Below are 19,975 nucleotides of genomic sequence, written 5' to 3'. Positions count from 1 at the left end.
CTCCTGAATAACATGAACAATAAGTAGTCCTCTCCATTATGTGCATGAGGATATTTATGAGAAGCTATTCTCCTGCATATTAGGAGAATGGCTGAACAGAATGATGTCAGTAATACAACGATCTGTTCAGTATTTATGTCACTATCTTTTGCTGCCCCCAGTTAAGGTGGCATAACCCTAGTGACATATTCCTTACCTGTCAAGAAGTATGCTGAACCCGAATAGTATGAATTCCATTTCCCACGCTTAAGTATCCAACACCGGGTTAATACTGTGCGAGACCCACATTCGGATCCAACCTGGCCATGGATACCCAAACTTCCGCCGGCAAATGGCACGTATGCCAATTGGGTCTAGTTTACTTTGTGACAGGTACTATTTAAGATCATTGTTTTATTATATAACCTATTTTAGATGGCTTCACATTTGATTTTTAGAATACTTTGGTATACAGAGGAGTTCATGGTCGACATGGATGACTGCAAGGTGACCAGCTCCGCTGTAACCACCATGCTGGATGGCTGGTATAAGGTGTTTGTGCTACTATGCCCTATTTGCATTTTGTCAAACATAGTGCTGTGTATTATGGCCCAATATTTCTACTTTAGTATCTTGGGAACGCTAAAGCTGCATTCACATGTTCCCTGTTCCGCACGGAACACGGACTTGGAATGCCTGTAACGGACTCTCCCCAGCCTGGGCAGCATCTGTGATAAGATGCTGGGAGTGGGGGAACTGTACAGATATGCGCCGCGCTGTAATGAAAGCGCTGCATGGCTGATTCATTACAGTGCGGCGCATATCTGTACAGTTTCCCCGCTCCCAGCATCTTATCACAGATGCTGCCCAGGCGGGGGAGAGTCCGTTACAGGCATTCCATGTCCATGTTCCGTGCGGAGCCTTTCAAGCTGTAGATAGTTTGTAAAAGACCTTATAACCCTTCCCAGATTGATAGGCAGTGACAATTGCTTCTCTTAAGGTCCCCATACACTATATACTTTAGTCATCTGTAGCTGTTGCTGCTGACTGGTTCAGCAATCAGTATAAGGTGTATAAGGCTCTCATTGGAGATAGGGGTTTGATGGAAAATCACTACTTTTCTTTCACATTAACTGTTGACAGAAAGTGCCAGACATTTTGTAATTTTCTTCTATTTAAAAATCTCAAGTATTCCAGTTCTTACCAGCTACTGTATGTCCTGCAGGAAGTGGTGTATTCTCTGTAGTCTGACACAGTGCTCTCTGCTGCCACCTCGGTCCGTGACAGGAACTGTCCAGAGCTGTAGGAAATCCCCAAAGAAAACTGTTCTCCAGACTTGAAAGAATACACCACTTCCTGCAGGACATCCAGCAGCTGATAAGTACTAGAAGACCTAAGATTTTTTTAATAGAAGTAAATTACAAGTCTCTGGCACTTTCTGGCACTAGTTGATCTGGAAACTTTTTTTTTTCTGGAGTAACCCTTTAAAGTATACCTGCCACACTGTTGCACGCAATCCATTTGCAGCTGAAAGTTTGGATATCCATTGAAGTGACCACGCTGGGTTGGTACTGCGCGCAACCCACATTCTGATCCAACTGGGGTCGTACACATTACTGACCTGGCGTGGTGGTCTCCATGTACACCCAAACTTCTGGCTGCAAAATGCTTGCACACTGCACCATTGCTGATGTCTTTCCTCTATGGCACTGTATTACCACTCACCTGAATGCTCCAGGATAGCAAAAGGAACAAGAGAACACTTTTTGGGGAGGGATCCATGTAATTTTTCTTCTTATGTCATTACATCATGTGCCACAACATATAAATGCTATATTATCTATTACTTGTTCCATAGGTGATCATATTTTCTGTGGTAAACTCATCTAAAGCAATAACACAAACATTTCATAGGGTCCAAATATAAATTCTATAGTGAATTTTTTCTTTATTTAAACACGTGAAACAATACGGACCCTAAACCCAGTCTGTATTATAGACATGTATAAGGTCTAATGCTGCGTTTACAAGGAGAGATTATCGTTCGAATTTTCACTATAACGATGGCATTTGAGCGATAATCGGCTCGTGTAAACACAGCGAACGATCAATCAACGAGGGAGAAACCGTTTATTGTGATCTTTCAACATGTTCTCAAATCGTCGTTGGTCGGTAAGGGCCCTGCATAATAGGTCTAGAAATCAGGCCATTATGGCATACCAAGATATCATTAGCCGCTCCCCCCCCCCCATGTAATAGGGGGATGTGCAGCCCACAGCTGTTTGCTATAAAAGGTTGCACAGAAGGTCCAGGAATCGTTAGTGTGACCCGGTCACATGACTGCTCACCCCTGGTGAAGGCTCTCTAGGTGCGGGTCGATGACAGAGATCAGATTTTGTTCACAGATGGCCATCTAATAATGATCAGATAAGACATAGTCACAGAATGTAGGACTATTAAATGCAATGACTCACACATTATGCAGCCTTCCCCACCCCTTATAGAAACACAACTCCCCTCATTTACTCTGTGTGCCCACTGCCGGTACTGTGCCTACTACTGCCAGTTGTGCCCCCACTACTGCACTTTCATTGCTTCCCAATACCCCCAAATACTGTGCTCTTGATATAACAGGATGGGGACAGAGATCATAGCAGGAGTATAATAATAAAATAACCGTCTCCCGGCCAAATTGCATAACTAGTTTTGACCAGACCAAGGTCACCCCCACCCCAAATTAGTACACTACTCCCCATGGCCTGTCCCATGTAGACTTTCACACATACTACTTTCTCCTCTTCACATATATTGCGGCACCTCTCTCACATACTGCTGCCCCCAACATATGGTGTTTCCTCCCCCTAACATATACCACTGCTTAGCCATACCTCCCAACTTTGGCTGAGAGGAAAGAGGGACATGGACACGCCCCTAACCCCACCGAAAGACACACCCCTAAACCCCAAGACACGCCCCCTAAATCAGTAATAAACGCGATGTTTTGGTGAGTCGATCGCCATTTTCAAAAATGGTGATTGGTGATGGTGATTAACTCGCCGAAACGTCACGTTTGTGACTGTTTGCTGTGCTGCACTATTTGTTAATGCTTTGCACGTTGATGGAATAAACACTTCTTTTGCAACATAGAAGTTGGAGTGCCGTGAAGTATCCGTATGGTATAGACATCTATCTCTGGTCAAGATTTAATTTGCTGGCACCAACATCATGGCTTGTGCTGCTGACATTTGTTATCTATCTATCTATCTATCTATCTATCTATCAGGGGCGGATAAACTTTACCATAGGCCCCGGGCTGTTCACCAACCCTGGGCCCCCCCCCCACCCCACTGTAACTATGGCGGCACTAGCCTGGCGTTCATAGTACAGGATAGATAATGTCATGATGTCCTGATTTGTGCAAAATTGCCATAAAAAAAACTGTGATTTTTGCAAATCATGGCGGAAGTGTAGCCAGGAGACAGTACACCACTGAAAGTATAAGTCTTTTTGGGTGGTCATGGGCCCCCAAGAGCTCAGGGCCACGGGCTGCCGCCCGGAACGCCCCTATTATACTCCACTACTGCTATCTATCTATCTATCTATCGTATCTCCTATCTATCTATCTATTTATCTATCTATCTCCTATCTATCTATATATCTATCTATCTTCTATCTATCTTCTATCTATCTATCTCCTATCTATCTCCTATCTATCTATCTATCTATCTATTTATTTATCTATCATCTATCTCCTAGATAGATAGATAGATAGATAGATAGATAGATGGGATAGATAGATAGATAGATAGATAGATAGATAGATAGATAGATAGGAGATAGATAGATAGATAGATAGATAGATAGATAGATAGATAGATAGATAGATAGATAGATAGATAGATAGATAGGAGATAGATACTGTAGATAGATAGATAGATAGATAGATAGATAGATAGATAGATAGATAGATAGATAGATAGATAGATAGATGGGATAGATAGATAGATAGATAGATAGATAGATAGATAGATAGATAGATAGATAGGAGATAGATAGATAGATGGGATAGAGAGAGAGAGGGAGAGAGAGCAGCAGGTTCAGGGGAACAAGCCCAGGGGCACTGAGTGCAGGGGAAGGAGGGGGGATAAGCTCCATGTACTGCTGAGGGACACCTGACAGAACCCCCAGACACCCCCTCCCCGGAGCACTCACCACTGCTCTTCTCTCCCTGGTGATGCAGGTCATGTGTTCTGCCCCCTTCCTGGACCCCGGCAGCCTCCTCCTCCGGCACCAGCTCTCACTGCCAGGTATTGATACTGTATAGGGGGCGCACCACAGAGCTGTGATAATCCGGCCCTGGCAGGAGCTATGGGGGAGAGAGCGGCCTCTTGTGACCGGAGGCAGAATGACGCCTTCGGCCACAAGAGTCTTTGCAGAGCAGGAAGCCGATGTCTCCTGCTCTGCCAGTGTAAGTGAGGTGCGGGGGGCGGCGGGACACATGGGGGCTGTACCGGGACGGAGGGACATGACCCCAAAATCGGTAATGTCCCTCCAGATCCGGGACAGTTGGGAGGTATGGCTTAGCCCCTTCACATGGTTCACATAAACTGTTGCTACCCCTCACATATAGTGCTGCTCAGGGCCCACTCCTCACATATAGTGCTCCTCAGGGCCCACTCCTCACATATAGTGCTTCTCAGGGCCCACCCCTCACATATAGTGCTTCTCAGGGCCCACCCCTCACATATAGTGCTTCTCAGGGCCCACCCCTCACATATAATTCTGTTCAGGGCCCACTCCTCACATATAGTGCTGCTCAGGGCCCACCCCTCACATATAGTGCTTCTCAGGGCCCACCCCTCACATATAGTGCTTCTCAGGGCCCACCCCTCACATATAATTCTGCTCAGGGCCCACTCCTCACATATAGGGCTCCTCAGGGCCCACTCCTCACATATAGTGCTCCTCAGGGCCCACTCCTCACATATAGTGCTTCTCAGGGCCCACCCCTCACATATAGTGCTGCTCAGGGCCCACTCCTCACATATAGTGCTGCTCAGGGCCCACCCCTCACATATAGTGCTGCTCAGGGCCCACCCTTCACATAAAGTGCTGCTCAGAGCCCACTCCTCACATATAGTGCTGCTCAGGGCCCACCCCTCACATATAGTGCTTCTCAGGGCCCACCCCTCACATATAATTCTGCTCAGGGCCCACTCCTCACATATAGTGCTGCTCAGGGCCCACCCCTCACATATAGTGCTTCTCAGGGCCTACCCCTCACATATAGTGCTTCTCCGGGCCCACCCCTCACATATAGTTCTGCTCAGGGCCCACTCCTCACATATAGTGCTCCTCAGGGCCCACCCCTCACATATAGTGCTGCTCAGGGCCCACTCCTCACATATAGTGCTGCTCAGGGCCAGGGCCGGCCTTAGGGGTGTGCGAGCAGTGCGGCCGCACAGGGCGCTGTGCACTCCCGGCAGGAGGGGGGCGCCACCTGCATCCCCCTGAGGCCATATATCCGTCCCCTGCCTCAGCACAGCAGCCGAGGAAGCTCTTCTCCCCGGACATGTGACTGCAGCTTGGCCCCCCATCCCCCGCCCCCCACAGCGTCTCCCAGCTCACAGAGGCCCATAACCCCTCCCCCGACGGAGACATCAGCAGTGTGATCCTCGGCTCTACCTGCTTCTCCTCATGGGCAGAGACATCCTCCACTACTGCAGTGTGACTGTGAGTATATCTATCTCTGTCTGTGTGTGTTAGTGGAGTTTGTGTGTGCTCTGTGTGTGTTAGTGCTCTGTGTGGTAGGACAACAACTCCCAGCATGCCCCTGTGTGGTAGGACAACAACTCCCAGCATACTCCTATGTGGCTCTGTGTGGTAGGACAACTCCCAGCATACTCCTATGTGGCTCTGTGTGGTGGGACAGCAACTCCCAGCATACTCCTATGTGGCTCTGTGTGGTAGGACAACAACTCCCAGCATACTCCTATGTGGCTCTGTGTGGTAGGACAACAACTCCCAGCATACTCCTATTTGGCTCTGTGTGGTAGGACAACAACTCCCAGCATAATCCTGTGTGGCTCTGTGTGGTGGGACAGCAACTCCCAGCATACTCCTATGTGGGTCTGTGTGGTAGGACAACAACTCCCAGCATGCTCCTGTAAGGCTCTGTGTGGTAGGACAACAACTCCCAGCATACTCCTGTGTGGCTCTGTGTGGTAGGACAACAACTCCCAGCATATTCCTGTGTGGCTCTGTGTGGTAGGACAACTCCCAGCATACTCCTGTGTGGCTCTGTGTGGTAGGACAACAACTCCCAGCATGCTCCTGTGTGGCTCTGTGTGGTAGGACATCTCCCAGCATACTCCTGTGTGGTAGGACAACAACTCCCAGCATACTCCTGTGTGGCTCTGTGTGGTGGGACAACAACTCCCAGCATACTCCTGTGTGGCTCTGTGTGGTGGGACAACAACTCCCAGCATACTCCTGTGTGGCTCTGTGTGGTAGGACAACAACTCCCAGCATACTCCTGTGTGGCTCTGTGTGGTAGGACATCTCCCAGCATGCCCCTGTGTGGTAGGACAACAACTCCCAGCATGCTCCTGTGTGGCTCTGTGTGGTAGGACAACAACTCCCAGCATGATCCTGTGTGGCTCTGTGTGGTAGGACAACAACTCCCAGCATGCTCCTGTGTGGCTCTGTGTGGTAGGACAACAACTCCCAGCATGATCCTGTGTGGCTCTGTGTGGTAGGACAACAACTCCCAGTATGCTCCTGTGTGGCTCTGTGTGGTAGGACAACAACTCCCAGCATGATCCTGTGTGGCTCTGTGTGGTAGGACAACAACTCCCAGTATGCTCCTGTGTGGCTCTGTGTGGTAGGACAACAACTCCCAGCATGATCCTGTGTGGCTCTGTGTGGTAGGACAACAACTCCCAGTATGCTCCTGTGTGGCTCTGTGTGGTAGGACAACAACTCCCAGCATGCTCCTGTGTGGCTCTGTGTGGTAGGACAACAACTCCCAGCATGCTCCTGTGCGGCAGTGGTGGGTATGTGTGGTGTGTATGTGTATATGTGACTGTATGTGTGTCTGTGTTTGCAGGATATATATACTGTGTGTCTGTATGTGTCTGTGTAAGCAGTATATACACTGTGGGAGAGATTCATCAAACATGGTGTAAAGTGAAACTGGCTCAGTTGCCCCTAGCAACCAAAGAGTCTGTGAGGAATGAAAGGTGGAATCTGATTGGTTGCTAGGGGAAACTGAGCCAGTTTCACTTTACACCATGTTTGATGAACCTCCCCCGTGTGTCTGTATGTGTATATGTGACTGTATCTGTCTGTGTAAGCAGTACATACAGTGTGTATCTCCAAGAGATAGGCTTGGGATGGGCTACAATCAGCCGGGAGGGGGGGGCGCCAAAAGAATATTCTGCACAGGGCGCCATCTACCCTAAGGCCGGCCCTGCTCAGGGCCCACTCCTCACATATAGTGCTTCTCAGGGCCCACCCCTCACATATAGTGCTTCTCAGGGCCCACCCCTCACATATAATTCTGTTCAGGGCCCACTCCTCACATATAGTGCTGCTCAGGGCCCACCCCTCACATATAGTGCTGCTCAGGGCCCACCCCTCACATATAGTTCTGCTCAGGGCCCACTCCTCACATATAGTGCTCCTCAGGGCCCACTCCTCACATATAGTGCTGCTCAGGGCCCACCCCTCACATATAGTGCTTCTCAGGGCCCACCCCTCACATATAATTCTGCTCAGGGCCCACTCCTCACATATAGTGCTGCTCAGGGCCCACCCCTCACATATAGTGCTTCTCAGGGCCCACCCCTCACATATAGTGCTTCTCCGGGCCCACCCCTCACATATAGTTCTGCTCAGGGCCCACTCCTCACATATAGTGCTCCTCAGGGCCCACTCCTCACATATAGTGCTGCTCAGGGCCCACCCCTCACATATAGTGCTGCTCAGGGCCCACTCCTCACATATAGTGCTGCTCAGGGCCCACCCCTCACATATAGTGCTTCTCAGAGCCCACCCCTCACATATAGTGCTTCTCAGGGCCCACCCCTCACATATAATTCTGCTCAGGGCCCACTCCTCACATATAGTGCTGCTCAGGGCCCACCCCTCACATATAGTGCTTCTCAGGGCCCACCCCTCACATATAATTCTGCTCAGGACCCACTCCTCACATATAGTGCTGCTCAGGGCCCACCCCTCACATATAGTGCTGCTCAGGGCCCACCCCTCACATATAGTGCTTCTCAGGGCCCACCCCTCACATATAGTGCTTCTCCGGGCCCACCCCTCACATATAGTTCTGCTCAGGGCCCACTCCTCACATATAGTGCTCCTCAGGGCCCACTCCTCACATATAGTGCTGCTCAGGGCCCACCCCTCACATATAGTGCTTCTCAGGGCCCACCCCTCACATATAATTCTGCTCAGGGCCCACTCCTCACATATAGTGCTGCTCAGGGCCCACCCCTCACATATAGTGCTTCTCAGGGCCCACCCCTCACATATAGTGCTTCTCCGGGCCCACCCCTCACATATAGTTCTGCTCAGGGCCCACTCCTCACATATAGTGCTCCTCAGGGCCCACTCCTCACATATAGTGCTGCTCAGGGCCCACCCCTCACATATAGTGCTTCTCAGAGCCCACCCCTCACATATAGTGCTTCTCAGGGCCCACCCCTCACATATAATTCTGCTCAGGGCCCACTCCTCACATATAGTGCTGCTCAGGGCCCACCCCTCACATATAGTGCTTCTCAGGGCCCACCCCTCACATATAATTCTGCTCAGGACCCACTCCTCACATATAGTGCTGCTCAGGGCCCACCCCTCACATATAGTGCTTCTCAGGGCCCACCCCTCACATATAGTGCTGCTCAGGGCCCACCCCTCACATATAGTGCTGCTCAGGGCCCACTCCTCACATATAGTGCTGCTCAGGGCCCACTCCTCACATATAGTGCTGCTCAGGGCCCACCCCTCACATATAGTGCTTCTCAGGGCCCACCTCTCACATATAAAGCTGCTCAGGGCCCACCCCTCACATATAGTGCTGCTCAGGACCCACTCCTCACATATAGTGCTGCTCAGGGCCCACCCCTCACATATAGTGCTGCTCAGGGCCCACCCCTCACATATAGTGCTGCTCAGGGCCCACCCCTCACATATAGTGCTGCTCAGGCCCACCCCTCACATATAGTGCTGCTCAGGGCCAACCCCTCACATATAGTGCTGCTCAGGGCCCACCCCTCACATATAGTGCTGCTCAGGGCCCACCCCTCACATATAATGCTGCTCAGGGCCCACTCCTCACATATAGTGCTGCTCAGGGCCCACCCCTCACATATAGTGCTGCTCAGGGCCAACCCCTCACATATAGTGCTGCTCAGGGCCCACCCCTCACATATAGTGCTGCTCAGGGCCCACCCCTGACATATAGTGCTTCTCAGGGCCCACTCCTCACATATAATGCTGCTCAGGACCCACTCCTCACATACAGTGCTGCTCAGGGCCAACCCCTCACATGTAGTGCTGCTCAGGGCCCACCTCTCACATATAATGCTGCTCAGGGCCCACCCCTCACATATAGTGCTGCTCAGGGCCCACTCCTCACATATAGTGCTGCTCAGGGCCCACCCCTCACATATACTGCTGCCCAGAGCTCCCCTAGTTTATAATACTGCCTTCCTCCATATACACTACTGCCCCTTTATATACTGCTGATCAGGGCCTTCCCCTTCCCCCTCTTTCCGTGCTTCCACTATTACCTCCTTACTTCTGCAGTACTTAGATCTGCCCGCACGGACCCTATCATGCAGGCAGTGTTTGTAGTACGGCCACTTTGCAGCCGCAAGAGCTAGAAGGCTGAAGACAAGTTTATGGCTAATCATGGCGGTATTGCTGTGACATATACTGTATATAACAGCAAAATGCTGTAACATGGCCTGGGCTCGCTAGCCGTTTGGGAATAGCCTGGTTCCCTTTTGGGCCAGTCCATGCCTGCTTGGGATTGTATAATATAGTCTGGACTTTTCTTACATGTCTAATGTTCCTTTGTAGAGATTTTAGGGCCCTATTACATGGAAAGATTATCGTGCGAAAAATAGCTGTACTGTTAGAACTTCAGCGATAATCTTTCCATGTGTATGCAGGCAACGATCAAACCACTAACGTAAATGACGTTGATCGCATCTTTTGAGCTGAACATAAAATCATTGTTAATCGTTTCCTAACCGTTCGCTAATCTTTCTGTGTATGTACAAATCGTTCAATCGTAATTACGATTGTTCGTATACTGAACAAGAACAAACATATAGCATCACAACAATAAAGTGTTCTAACATCTCTGTCCAAGTAGCTGTTCTCAGCCACCTACATCCCTGATAAGTGAGAGAGGTATATGCGTGATCACAGGTAGGTACAACTACAAGCTATGATAATCTATAAAGACACTGACAATAATAAACTACAGTACATATTACTGCCCAACCTGAGCTCCTGACGAAGTTGCATAGAGCAACAAAACACGTTGGGCCAGTTCTCCACCTCTGTCCGTTCTGTACTTCTGTGGTGCAGGTTGTATGTTGTACCTTATTGTGCACCGTTTTGTATATAGGTTGGGTTGTAATATGTAGTTTATTGTTGTCAGTATCTTTATAGATTATCATGACCTGTATATACTTGTGATCACGCATATACCTCTCTCCCTTATCAGGGATGTAGGTGGCTGAGAACAGCTACTTGAACAGAATTTTTAGCATACTTTATTGTTGTGATGCTATATGTTTGCTTTTGTTTTTAATTGTTTTTATTGTGTTTTTCCTGTGCTATAATAAAAGTATCCATTGTTGATTACAGTCATGGCCAAAAGTTTTGAGAATGATACAAATATTTATTTTTACAAAGTCTACTGCTTCAGTTTTTAAAATGGCAATTTGCATATACTCCAGAATGTTATAAAGAGTGATCATCTTAACAGCAATTACTTGCAAAGTCATTTTTTGCCTATAAAATGAACTTTATCCCCCAAAACACATTTCAACATCATTGCAGCCCTGCCTTAAAAGGACCAGCTAACATTGTTTCAGTGATTGCTCCATTAACACAGGTGTGGGTGTTGATGAGAACAGGGCTGGAGATCAATCTGTCATGATTAAGTATGAATGACACCAATTGACACTTTAAAAGGAAGCTGGTGCTTGGCATCATTGTTTCTCTTCTGTTAACCATGGTTATCTCTAAAGAAACATGTGCAGTCATCATTGCACTGCACAAAAATGGCCTAACAGGGAAGAGTATTGCAGCTACAAAGATTGCACCTCAGTCAACAATCTATCGCATCATCAAGAACTTCAAGGATAGAGCTTCCATTGTTGCCAAAAAGGCTCCAGGGCGCCCAAGAAAGACCAGCAAGCGCCAGGACCATCTCTTAAAAGTGTTTCAGCTGCGGGATCGGGCTACCAGCAGTGCAGAGCTTGCTCAGGAATGGCAGCAGGCAGGTGTGAGTGCATCTGCACACACTGTGAGGTGGAGACTCTTGGAGCAAGGCCTGGTCTCAAGGAGGGCAGCAAAGAAGCCACTTCTCTCCAGAAAAAACAACAGGGACAGACTGACATTCTGCAAAAGGTACAGGGAGTTGACTGCTGAGGACTGGGGTAAAGTCATTTTCTCTGATGAATGCCCTTTCCGATTTTTTGGGACATCTGGAAAACAGCTTATTCGGAGAAGACGAAGTGAGCGCTACCACCAGTCCTGTCTCATGCCAATTGTAAAGCATCCTGAAACCATTCATGTGTGGGGTTGCTTCCCAGCCAAGGGAATCGGCTCTCTCACAGTCTTGCCTAAAAACACAGCCATGAATAAAGAATGGTACCAGAATGTCCTCCAAGAGCTACTTCTCCCAACCGTCCAAGAGCAGTTTGGCGATCAACAATGCCTTTTCCAGCATGATGGAGCACCTTGCCATAAAGCAAAGGTGATAACTAAATGGCTCAAGGAACAAAACATAGAGATTTTGGGTCCATGGCCTGGAAACTCCCCAGATCTTAAAGGGGTTATCCAGCGCTACAAAAACATGGCCACTTTCCCCCTACTGTTGTCTCCAGTTTGGGTGGGGTTTTGAAACTCAGTTCCATTGAAGTAAATGTAGCTTAATTGCAAACCGCACCTGAACTGGAGACAACAGTAGAGGGAAAGAGGCCGTCCATGTTTTTGTAGCGCTGGATAACCCCTTTAATCCCATTGAGAACTTGTGGGCAATCATCAAGAGACGGATGGACAAACAAAAACCAACAAATTCTGACAAAATGCAAGCATTGATTGTGCAAGAATGGACTGCTATCAGTCAGGATTTGGTCCAGAAGTTGATTGAGAGCATGCCAGGGAGTATTGCAGAGGTCCTGAAGAAGAAGGGTCAATACTGCAAATATTGACTTGCTGCATTAACTCATTCTAACTGTCAATATAAGCTTTTTTTTACTCATAATATGATTGCAATTGTATTTCTGTATGTGATAAAAACATCTGACAAACACATAAAAACCAGAGGGCAGCAGATCATGTGAAAATATAATATTTGTGTCATTCTCAAAACTTTTGGTCATGACTGTATAAGTTGTGCTGCATTAGGCTATGTTCACACAATGTTAAAAATAGAGAAAAGGCGTACACTTTTGCTATTTTAAAAAAACGTCCGTTATTGCCACGATTCAACTGACTGCAATGCAATGCATTGAATGATTTGACTGATAATTGCTTGTGTATGGTGGGAGCGAGTAGGTCACAAAGTAAAAGAAAGGCCAAGTCATGTAAAAGTGTCAGTGATCAGCCGAAAAATGGGAAAATGGGCACTCAACAGCTGATTGCATCTTTTGTGCGCCAATAAATTATATCGCTATTGGATGCACATCTCTTTAACAAGAGACGTGCAGCCAATAACAACGAATGTTAATGGCCGCGCCCAGTACAGCCATTGTTCACACCCAGTAGAGCGATTGTTTGTGTTCGTAAAGGCACTCTAAGCAAGTGCCCATCTCGCTGACTGGTGTTCATTTGTGTCCTTGCCGTGTAAAAGGACCCTTAAGGCCCGATAATCTTCCTATGTAATAGAACATAACGATCAGCCGACATGAACAATGTCGACTGATCGTTGCAGTCGTTTGTCTTTCAACATGTTGAAAGACAATCGACTAATATAGCAGCGATCTGCTGCCGCCACTCCGTGGGGTAGGAGCGGCGGCAGCAGACCTCTGCTATCTGCTATGGGCTGTCTGGACGATCTAGCGATCACCCGGGAAGCCCCCCGCAACTCCCTGCGGCCTCCTCTGCACTCACCCGCTCGCTGCCGACGCATGTAACAGCACCGGCAGTGAGCGCGGAATAAGGAACAAACGAGCGCTGACAGCCGTCGCCCCGTGTAATAGGGGCTTTAGGCACAGAGGGAGGATTAAATGAGAAAGTGCTCATATTTACACTTCTCTGCTTGCTGCCACTCACAGACAGCCCAAACGATCTAAAGCTCCTATTTCACGGGTCGTTTAGAGGAGCAAACGAGCGCTGAGAGCTATTCAACGCGGCAGCAGCGAGCGGGAGGGGGCGGCGGAGAGCTGCGGGGGGGCTGCCCGGGTGATCGCTGATCGTCCGGGCAGCCCATAGGATACAGCAGCGTCTGCTGTATCAGTCGCTTGTTTTTCAACATGTTCAAAAACAAGCGACTGCAAAGATCAGCCAACATGAACGATGTCAGGTGATCGTTGTACTCTATTCCACGGGACGATTATCGTCCGAATACGGACGATAATCGTTCCGTGGAATAGGGCCTTAAGGATTAGATTAAAGTCAGGGGCGGTCTGCTGCCCCCGCTCCTATAACACGTAGTAGGTTTAGTATGTTGAAAGACCACCATCAGCCGATCTTGTTGTCTTTCAACATGCGCTATTACACTAAACAATTATTGGCCTGAATGGTCTGTTATCGGCCAAGTAAGGTGTAATAAGGCCTAAAGACAGAGCCCCTATAAATTGTTAGCTGCACGCATCGCTAGATAATTAACCTTAAAGTGACACTGTCACCCCCTTTGGGCATTCTGACATCTCTACACAGGTGTAAAGGGTAAATTTAGCGGTTTTCATACCTTATTTTATATCATACGTCATGGTGCTTGTTCAAGTAAAAAGTCATCTTTTATCAACTGCAGATTATGTTAAGTGGGCGGGGCCTCACCGCATTAGCGCCACTTAACCCCACCCACAACGCCACCGTTGGCCCTGCCCCCTCACCAACCATTGAAACTGGCTAGCCTAAAGGTCTAGGCCCCACCCCCTCTTGGTCAGCCCACCAATGGCCGCCAAGGGGGCGGTGCCAACGGTGGTGTTGTGGGCGGGGCTATGTGGTGCTACTGCCGTGAGGCCCCGCCCACTTAACACAATCTACAGTTCATAAAAGATGACTTTTTACTTAAACAAGCACCATGACGTATGATATAAAATAAGGTGTGAAAACTGCTAAATTTACCCATTACCCCTGTGTAGAGATGCCAGAATGCATAAAAGGGGGTGACAGTGTCACTTTAAAGCACTGGGCACCTCTATTCCGCCTGGTGATATCATGGGGATCCCCATCCCAACTACAATTGCAGCACAAAGAGAGGTCAAGGCGTAGCCAGAGGGTCATGGATAGTATGTGGATATGTTTATTCTGCCAAGCATTGTTAAAGGCGGTTGTATCCGCTGAAACATTGTATCTGAAGATAGAGGAATAAACATATTCATGTTTTATCCGTGACCCTCTGGCTACGCTGTGACCTCTCTATGGCCTTGGCAGGCAAAAGGTTAAGGGCTACCTAGTGTACAGTAGTCGAGTTCAAGGGGGCTAGCGTTGGAGGGCCCACTGCTGCTGGGCCCCAAAAAAAAGAACAGTTGGCTCTAAAAGCAGGGCTATTATTATCATTGATTTAGTCTTCTGTGAAGTGGGGTTCAAGACTTGTCAGACCAGCCTCCCCTTAGGGTTCCCGGCCCAAGCCAGCAGGCCAGGGATGTGGATCAGGCCAGCTAGCTATATATATAGAGAAATCATCTGCCATTCTGCTGTTGAATTTGTTATGTGTTATTTACAAGCCCCCTGTCTCTCTGGACAGTATAATCTGAGGTGCACTCTTTTTACATCTGCCGGGTAAGAATACAGTCCATTGAGCCCTGTATTCTCTGGGTGGAGTGGACAGCCTGCTTTTCTGAGGCCTACGTGAAAGCGCTGAGGGAAATTTGCCATCACCACAGCCAATGCTTGCCCCCATAAAAGTCTATGGGAAAAAATTGCCAAAGAGCCTCAAAAACTCCAGAAAGGAGATAAAAATGCCACTCAAAAAATGCCAGGTCATAAACATCCATTGACCTCCAGCTAGCATCTGGCTGCTGGCGTTTTGATGTATATACAGTGGTGCCTTGGATTACGAGCATAATTCGTTCCAGGACTTTGCTGGTAATCCAAATCCACTCTTAAACCAAAGCAAAATTTCCCATAAGAAATCACTGATATGCAGACAATTGGTTCCACACCCCAAAATAATATTTTTTTTTATTTTGAATAACATGTAGAACAGATGAAACAATCAATGAGAAACAGTTACAGTATAGTATAAGCCTGAAAAAACAGCAGCAGTTTGTGAATACAGAATGGAGATGCAGATTCCCATAATGCAGTAGCGTAATACAACAGGCTAGAATAGAGAAGCAGGGCTGCTGTCAGAGGTCTGTGTGGTCACATGACAGCAGTGGGGAAGGGTGTGTGTTCAGCATGGACCAATCAGGAAGTGAGAATCAAAGAGCTGTGCAGGAGGACAGTGACGGAAACTTATATACAGCAGTTTGAATGGCTGAGTCTAAGTGCAGGCACATTATAGCAGCAGTGTGTATAGCTGAGTGTGAGTGAAGGCACATTATAGAAGCAGTGTGTATAGCTGAGTGTGAGTGCAGGCACATTACAGAAGCAGTGTGTATAGCTGAGTGTGAGTGTAGGCACATTATAGAAGCAGTGTGTATAGCTAAGTGTAAGTGCAGGCACATTATAGCAGAAATGAAGAGGATGGGAAACACAAGGGCTGACAGACTGTGGGGAGTATGAAGGAATGATCAGGACAGATGTGGGTACATAAATGCAGCACTCTCTGTTCGGGGAGAGAGGGTTTACGGCTATGAACAGATTACCTCCACAGTCCTGTCCCCAGATGCAAGACCCAGCCTGAAGTGGATCTGCCATGATTTGGAAGGTGAGGGAGACTTGCTGGGTTAGAGTACAGGGCTGTAGACCACCCTGTGCAGACCTTGCTGCTCCCCCACTCATGCTCCCACCCAGTACAGGGAGCTCTTACACCAAAGCAATGCTCTTAAACCAGGTTACAATTTTGAAAAACTCTGAGCTCTTCTTGCAAAAAGCTCTTAATCCAAGTTACTCTTAAACCAAGGTACCACTGTATTTTATGGCCCAGGTTTATCAAAGGGTGTCAAACAGACAGTGGTATAAACTGCTCACAGCAACCAATGACAGCTCCACTTTTATTTTACAAGAGCTGATAGCTGAGCTGTGATTGGTTGCTATGGAAAGTTTACACCAGTGTATATTTTACACCCTTTCATAAATCTCCCCCTATAGCTATATACACATTAGCCAGACCACTGCTTATAGAGAGCAGTGAGAATGAGCTGTCAACAATGTAAGGAAATGAGCGGCCTGTTAGGAGAAGGAGGTAAGTTTGCCAAATGAATGTAAAAATATTTAACTTCATGAGTCCTACAAGATTGAGGAGGTATTCTTATCTATACTATATAGTTATACTGTATATTGTAGGACTTGTCAAGTAAAAAATATTTTTGCAAAACCATTTAGCAAACTTGCCTCCTTCTCCTGATATGCTGCTCTTTCTCTTCTATTGTTGACATCACTATACACTGTCTTATGTCTTATATGTGTGTCTTATGTGTGTAATCTTAATACATCTACATTAATACTATATACATACACACACCAGGCAGTCCACTGCTTTTAGAGCATACTGGTGGTTGGTAACCTAGACAACAAGCTATCAACAAGTAGAGGGAAGAGCGAGAGGGAAATAAATGTATTGGCAATAATACATTTTCTACAACTTTAAACTATATTAGTTGAGGTGAGAATACCCCTGTAAGGTAAAGGGCCTCCACCTGTATGACATTAATGCCGTATCATGTGAATATGCCATAATATGGTTTCAACCACCATATCACTGTGAGGTGACTAAAAGGCTTAAATAAAAACTGTACTGAAAATAAAACTATTGAAATCAATACAAAAGTTGTAGCACTTTAAGAAATTACATTTAACGGAGAACTCTCACCAAAAATAAAAGGGGACGGGGCAGGGCAGGAACATAATAAAGAATTGCTACTTACCTGTCCCCGTGCCCCTGCTGCACCACTCACAGCTTCCTACCGGCCTCCTGGATCTGCTGGTGCGGTCATGACTGCTCAGCCAATCACTGCCTGAGGCGGGACATGGGTCGTAATGACACAGGAACTGCAGGAAAACAGGAGACCAGAGGCTGACAGGACGCGGGTGTGCTGCAGTGGTATGGGGACAGGTGAGTATACCATTTTCATTAAGTTCCCACCCTGCCAGCACTGGATTTTTAAGATTCAGACAGAGTTCTTCTTTTAGAAAAAGTACTACTTACTGTATTCTTTAAACACAGTATAAACTAATTGAAGTAACTCTCTCTGTCTTTTACAGTAGGTACAGCATTGTGTCAACAGATGAGGAAGGCCTCCGCATGCCAGCTATGGGCCTTAATGGTCACTGGGCCTCCTCGCTCCACCATCCTCATTCAAGACGGAAACGACGTAATCGATTTGTAAAAAAGAATGGTCAATGTAACGTCTACTTTGCAAACCTTAGCAACAAATCACAGCGCTACATGGCTGACATCTTCACCACATGTGTGGACACCCGTTGGCGCTACATGCTGCTCATCTTTTCTGCCGCTTTCTTAGCTTCCTGGCTTTTCTTTGCCTTCCTCTTCTGGTTTATTGCTTTCCTCCATGGGGATTTAGGTGCTGGCGCAATTCCTGCCGGAAGATCAGGTCCACCAAAACCATGCCTAATGCACGTGAACAGCTTTGTGGAAGCTTTTCTTTTCTCTGTAGAGACACAAACCACTATAGGCTATGGATTCCGATGTGTTACTGATGAGTGCCCTTTAGCCATACTAGCCGTAGTGGCACAATCAATCCTTGGCTGCCTCATTGACTCTTTTATGATTGGAACAATTATGGCCAAAATGGCTCGACCCAAAAAACGGGCTCAAACACTGCTCTTCAGTCATCACGCTGTAATTGCCCTAAGGGATGGTAAACTCTGCCTAATGTGGAGGGTTGGTAATCTGCGTAAAAGTCACATTGTAGAAGCCCATGTAAGAGCACAACTCATCCGACCCTATGTCACCCAAGAGGGTGAGTACTTACCTGTGAATCAACAGGACCTGAATGTGGGGTATGATAGTGGACTGGATCGAATATTTCTTGTTTCCCCCATAATTATAGTCCATGAGATTGACGAGGAGAGTCCCTTATACTCAATGGGGAAGGAGCAGCTGGAGGGGGAAGACTTTGAGATTGTCGTCATTTTGGAAGGGATGGTTGAGGCTACGGCTATGACAACGCAAGCTCGCAGCTCATACCTAGCAAGTGAGATTCGTTGGGGACATAGGTTTGAGCCAGTTGTATTCGAGGAAAAGAATCATTACAAAGTCGACTATTCTCACTTTCATAAAACATACCAGGTGCCAGGTACCCCGGTGTGCAGCGCCCGCGAACTGCACGAAAGTCGCATCACTGCTTTACCTTCCCCAAGCGCCTTCTGCTATGAAAACGAACTGGCTCTACTAAGTCAGGAGGAGGATGAGGATGAAGAAGCTGTCGGTGGTCCTGATGAAGGGGTCATCCATGTTATGGGAAGTCATCTAGAACTAGATCGCCTCCAGGCTACCATGGCACTAGATAATATTTCATACAGAAGAGAATCGGCCATATGATGGCAAGGAGTGGCAATGATTTCCTATGGCTACCTATCAGGGTTATAGTGTAGTTATACTTTGTGCGTCTGAAGACTCTATAACCTTTTAAAACTAAAGACCTTTTGCAACATATATTTTGATGGAAAGACGTTGACTTTTCTGGTCAATACGTATGCTCTTATGCTCTGTAAATTGAGCTTATTTGCCATTTCTTTCTTGAGACAGAGACATTACTTATAGGGGACAGAGGAAAAAAGGTCGGGTATATTCAATGTATAGAAATATTTTGTACAGACACAAATGAAAAATAAACCTTTAACCTGTGCTCTTCCAAATAATATATGTTTGTATACAGAGATTTTTTTTCAGCTATTTATTGAAAGGGCATAAAGAAATTTATATTTATAGAGATTTATTGCATGCGTGGTACAGTACAGTTATTTTACTATTGCGGAGCGCCATCTCTCTTTGCTGCGTGACTGCGCATGCTTACCCTAAGCAAGGAACACGCATGCACATTCACATAGTAAGGATGCATAAGAGGACATGGAGCCCAGAGGGTTATAAAAATTGTAGCGTAAAACTTCATGATGGTGGTCACATGATGCTCCAAAGGAACACCCAGTAAAGAGAGGACGAGTCCAGCAAGCAGAGTGAAGGAACTGGAGGCCAAGAACCTAGAAAAAATACCTAGTAAGTGCCCTAATGAGCAGCATACAGCATGTGGCCCAGGGATAGCACTCTACTGACTGACTGTATATACTGGTAGTTTGAGCCCATATGATGCAGCTGCACCCAATATCATCATACTACTACCCACTTCATCCTCCTGCCCCTCCATAATCATACTACAACCCCTTCATCCTCCTGCCCCTGCATCATCATACTATTCCCCCCTTCATCCTCCTGACCTTCCAT

At 47.2% G+C, this 19,975-nt stretch overlaps 1 protein-coding gene across 3 annotated transcripts in view; it reads left to right on the top strand.

Annotated features, from left to right (window-relative positions):
- Positions 1 to 19,343, top strand: part of KCNJ4 (potassium inwardly rectifying channel subfamily J member 4) — a 30,023-nt gene extending 10,680 nt beyond the window's left edge. For 2 of the 3 annotated variants that reach the window (XM_069968897.1, XM_069968898.1), the window contains exon 2: positions 17,776 to 19,343. In XM_069968897.1, the coding sequence (XP_069824998.1) occupies positions 17,776 to 19,075 (1,300 nt within the window). In that variant the 3' untranslated portion in view covers positions 19,076 to 19,343. Of the gene's footprint in view, positions 1 to 7,261; positions 7,300 to 17,775 lie in introns of those variants that run through there. The other variant, XM_069968899.1, reaches the window with a different exon arrangement.
- The last annotated feature ends 632 nt before the right edge of the window (positions 19,344 to 19,975 follow it).

Source organism: Dendropsophus ebraccatus, chromosome 4 (genome assembly GCF_027789765.1).
Source record: "Dendropsophus ebraccatus isolate aDenEbr1 chromosome 4, aDenEbr1.pat, whole genome shotgun sequence".
In the NCBI taxonomy this organism is placed as follows: Eukaryota; Metazoa; Chordata; class Amphibia; order Anura; family Hylidae; genus Dendropsophus; species Dendropsophus ebraccatus.
This window is presented reverse-complemented; position numbering and strand designations above follow the sequence as displayed.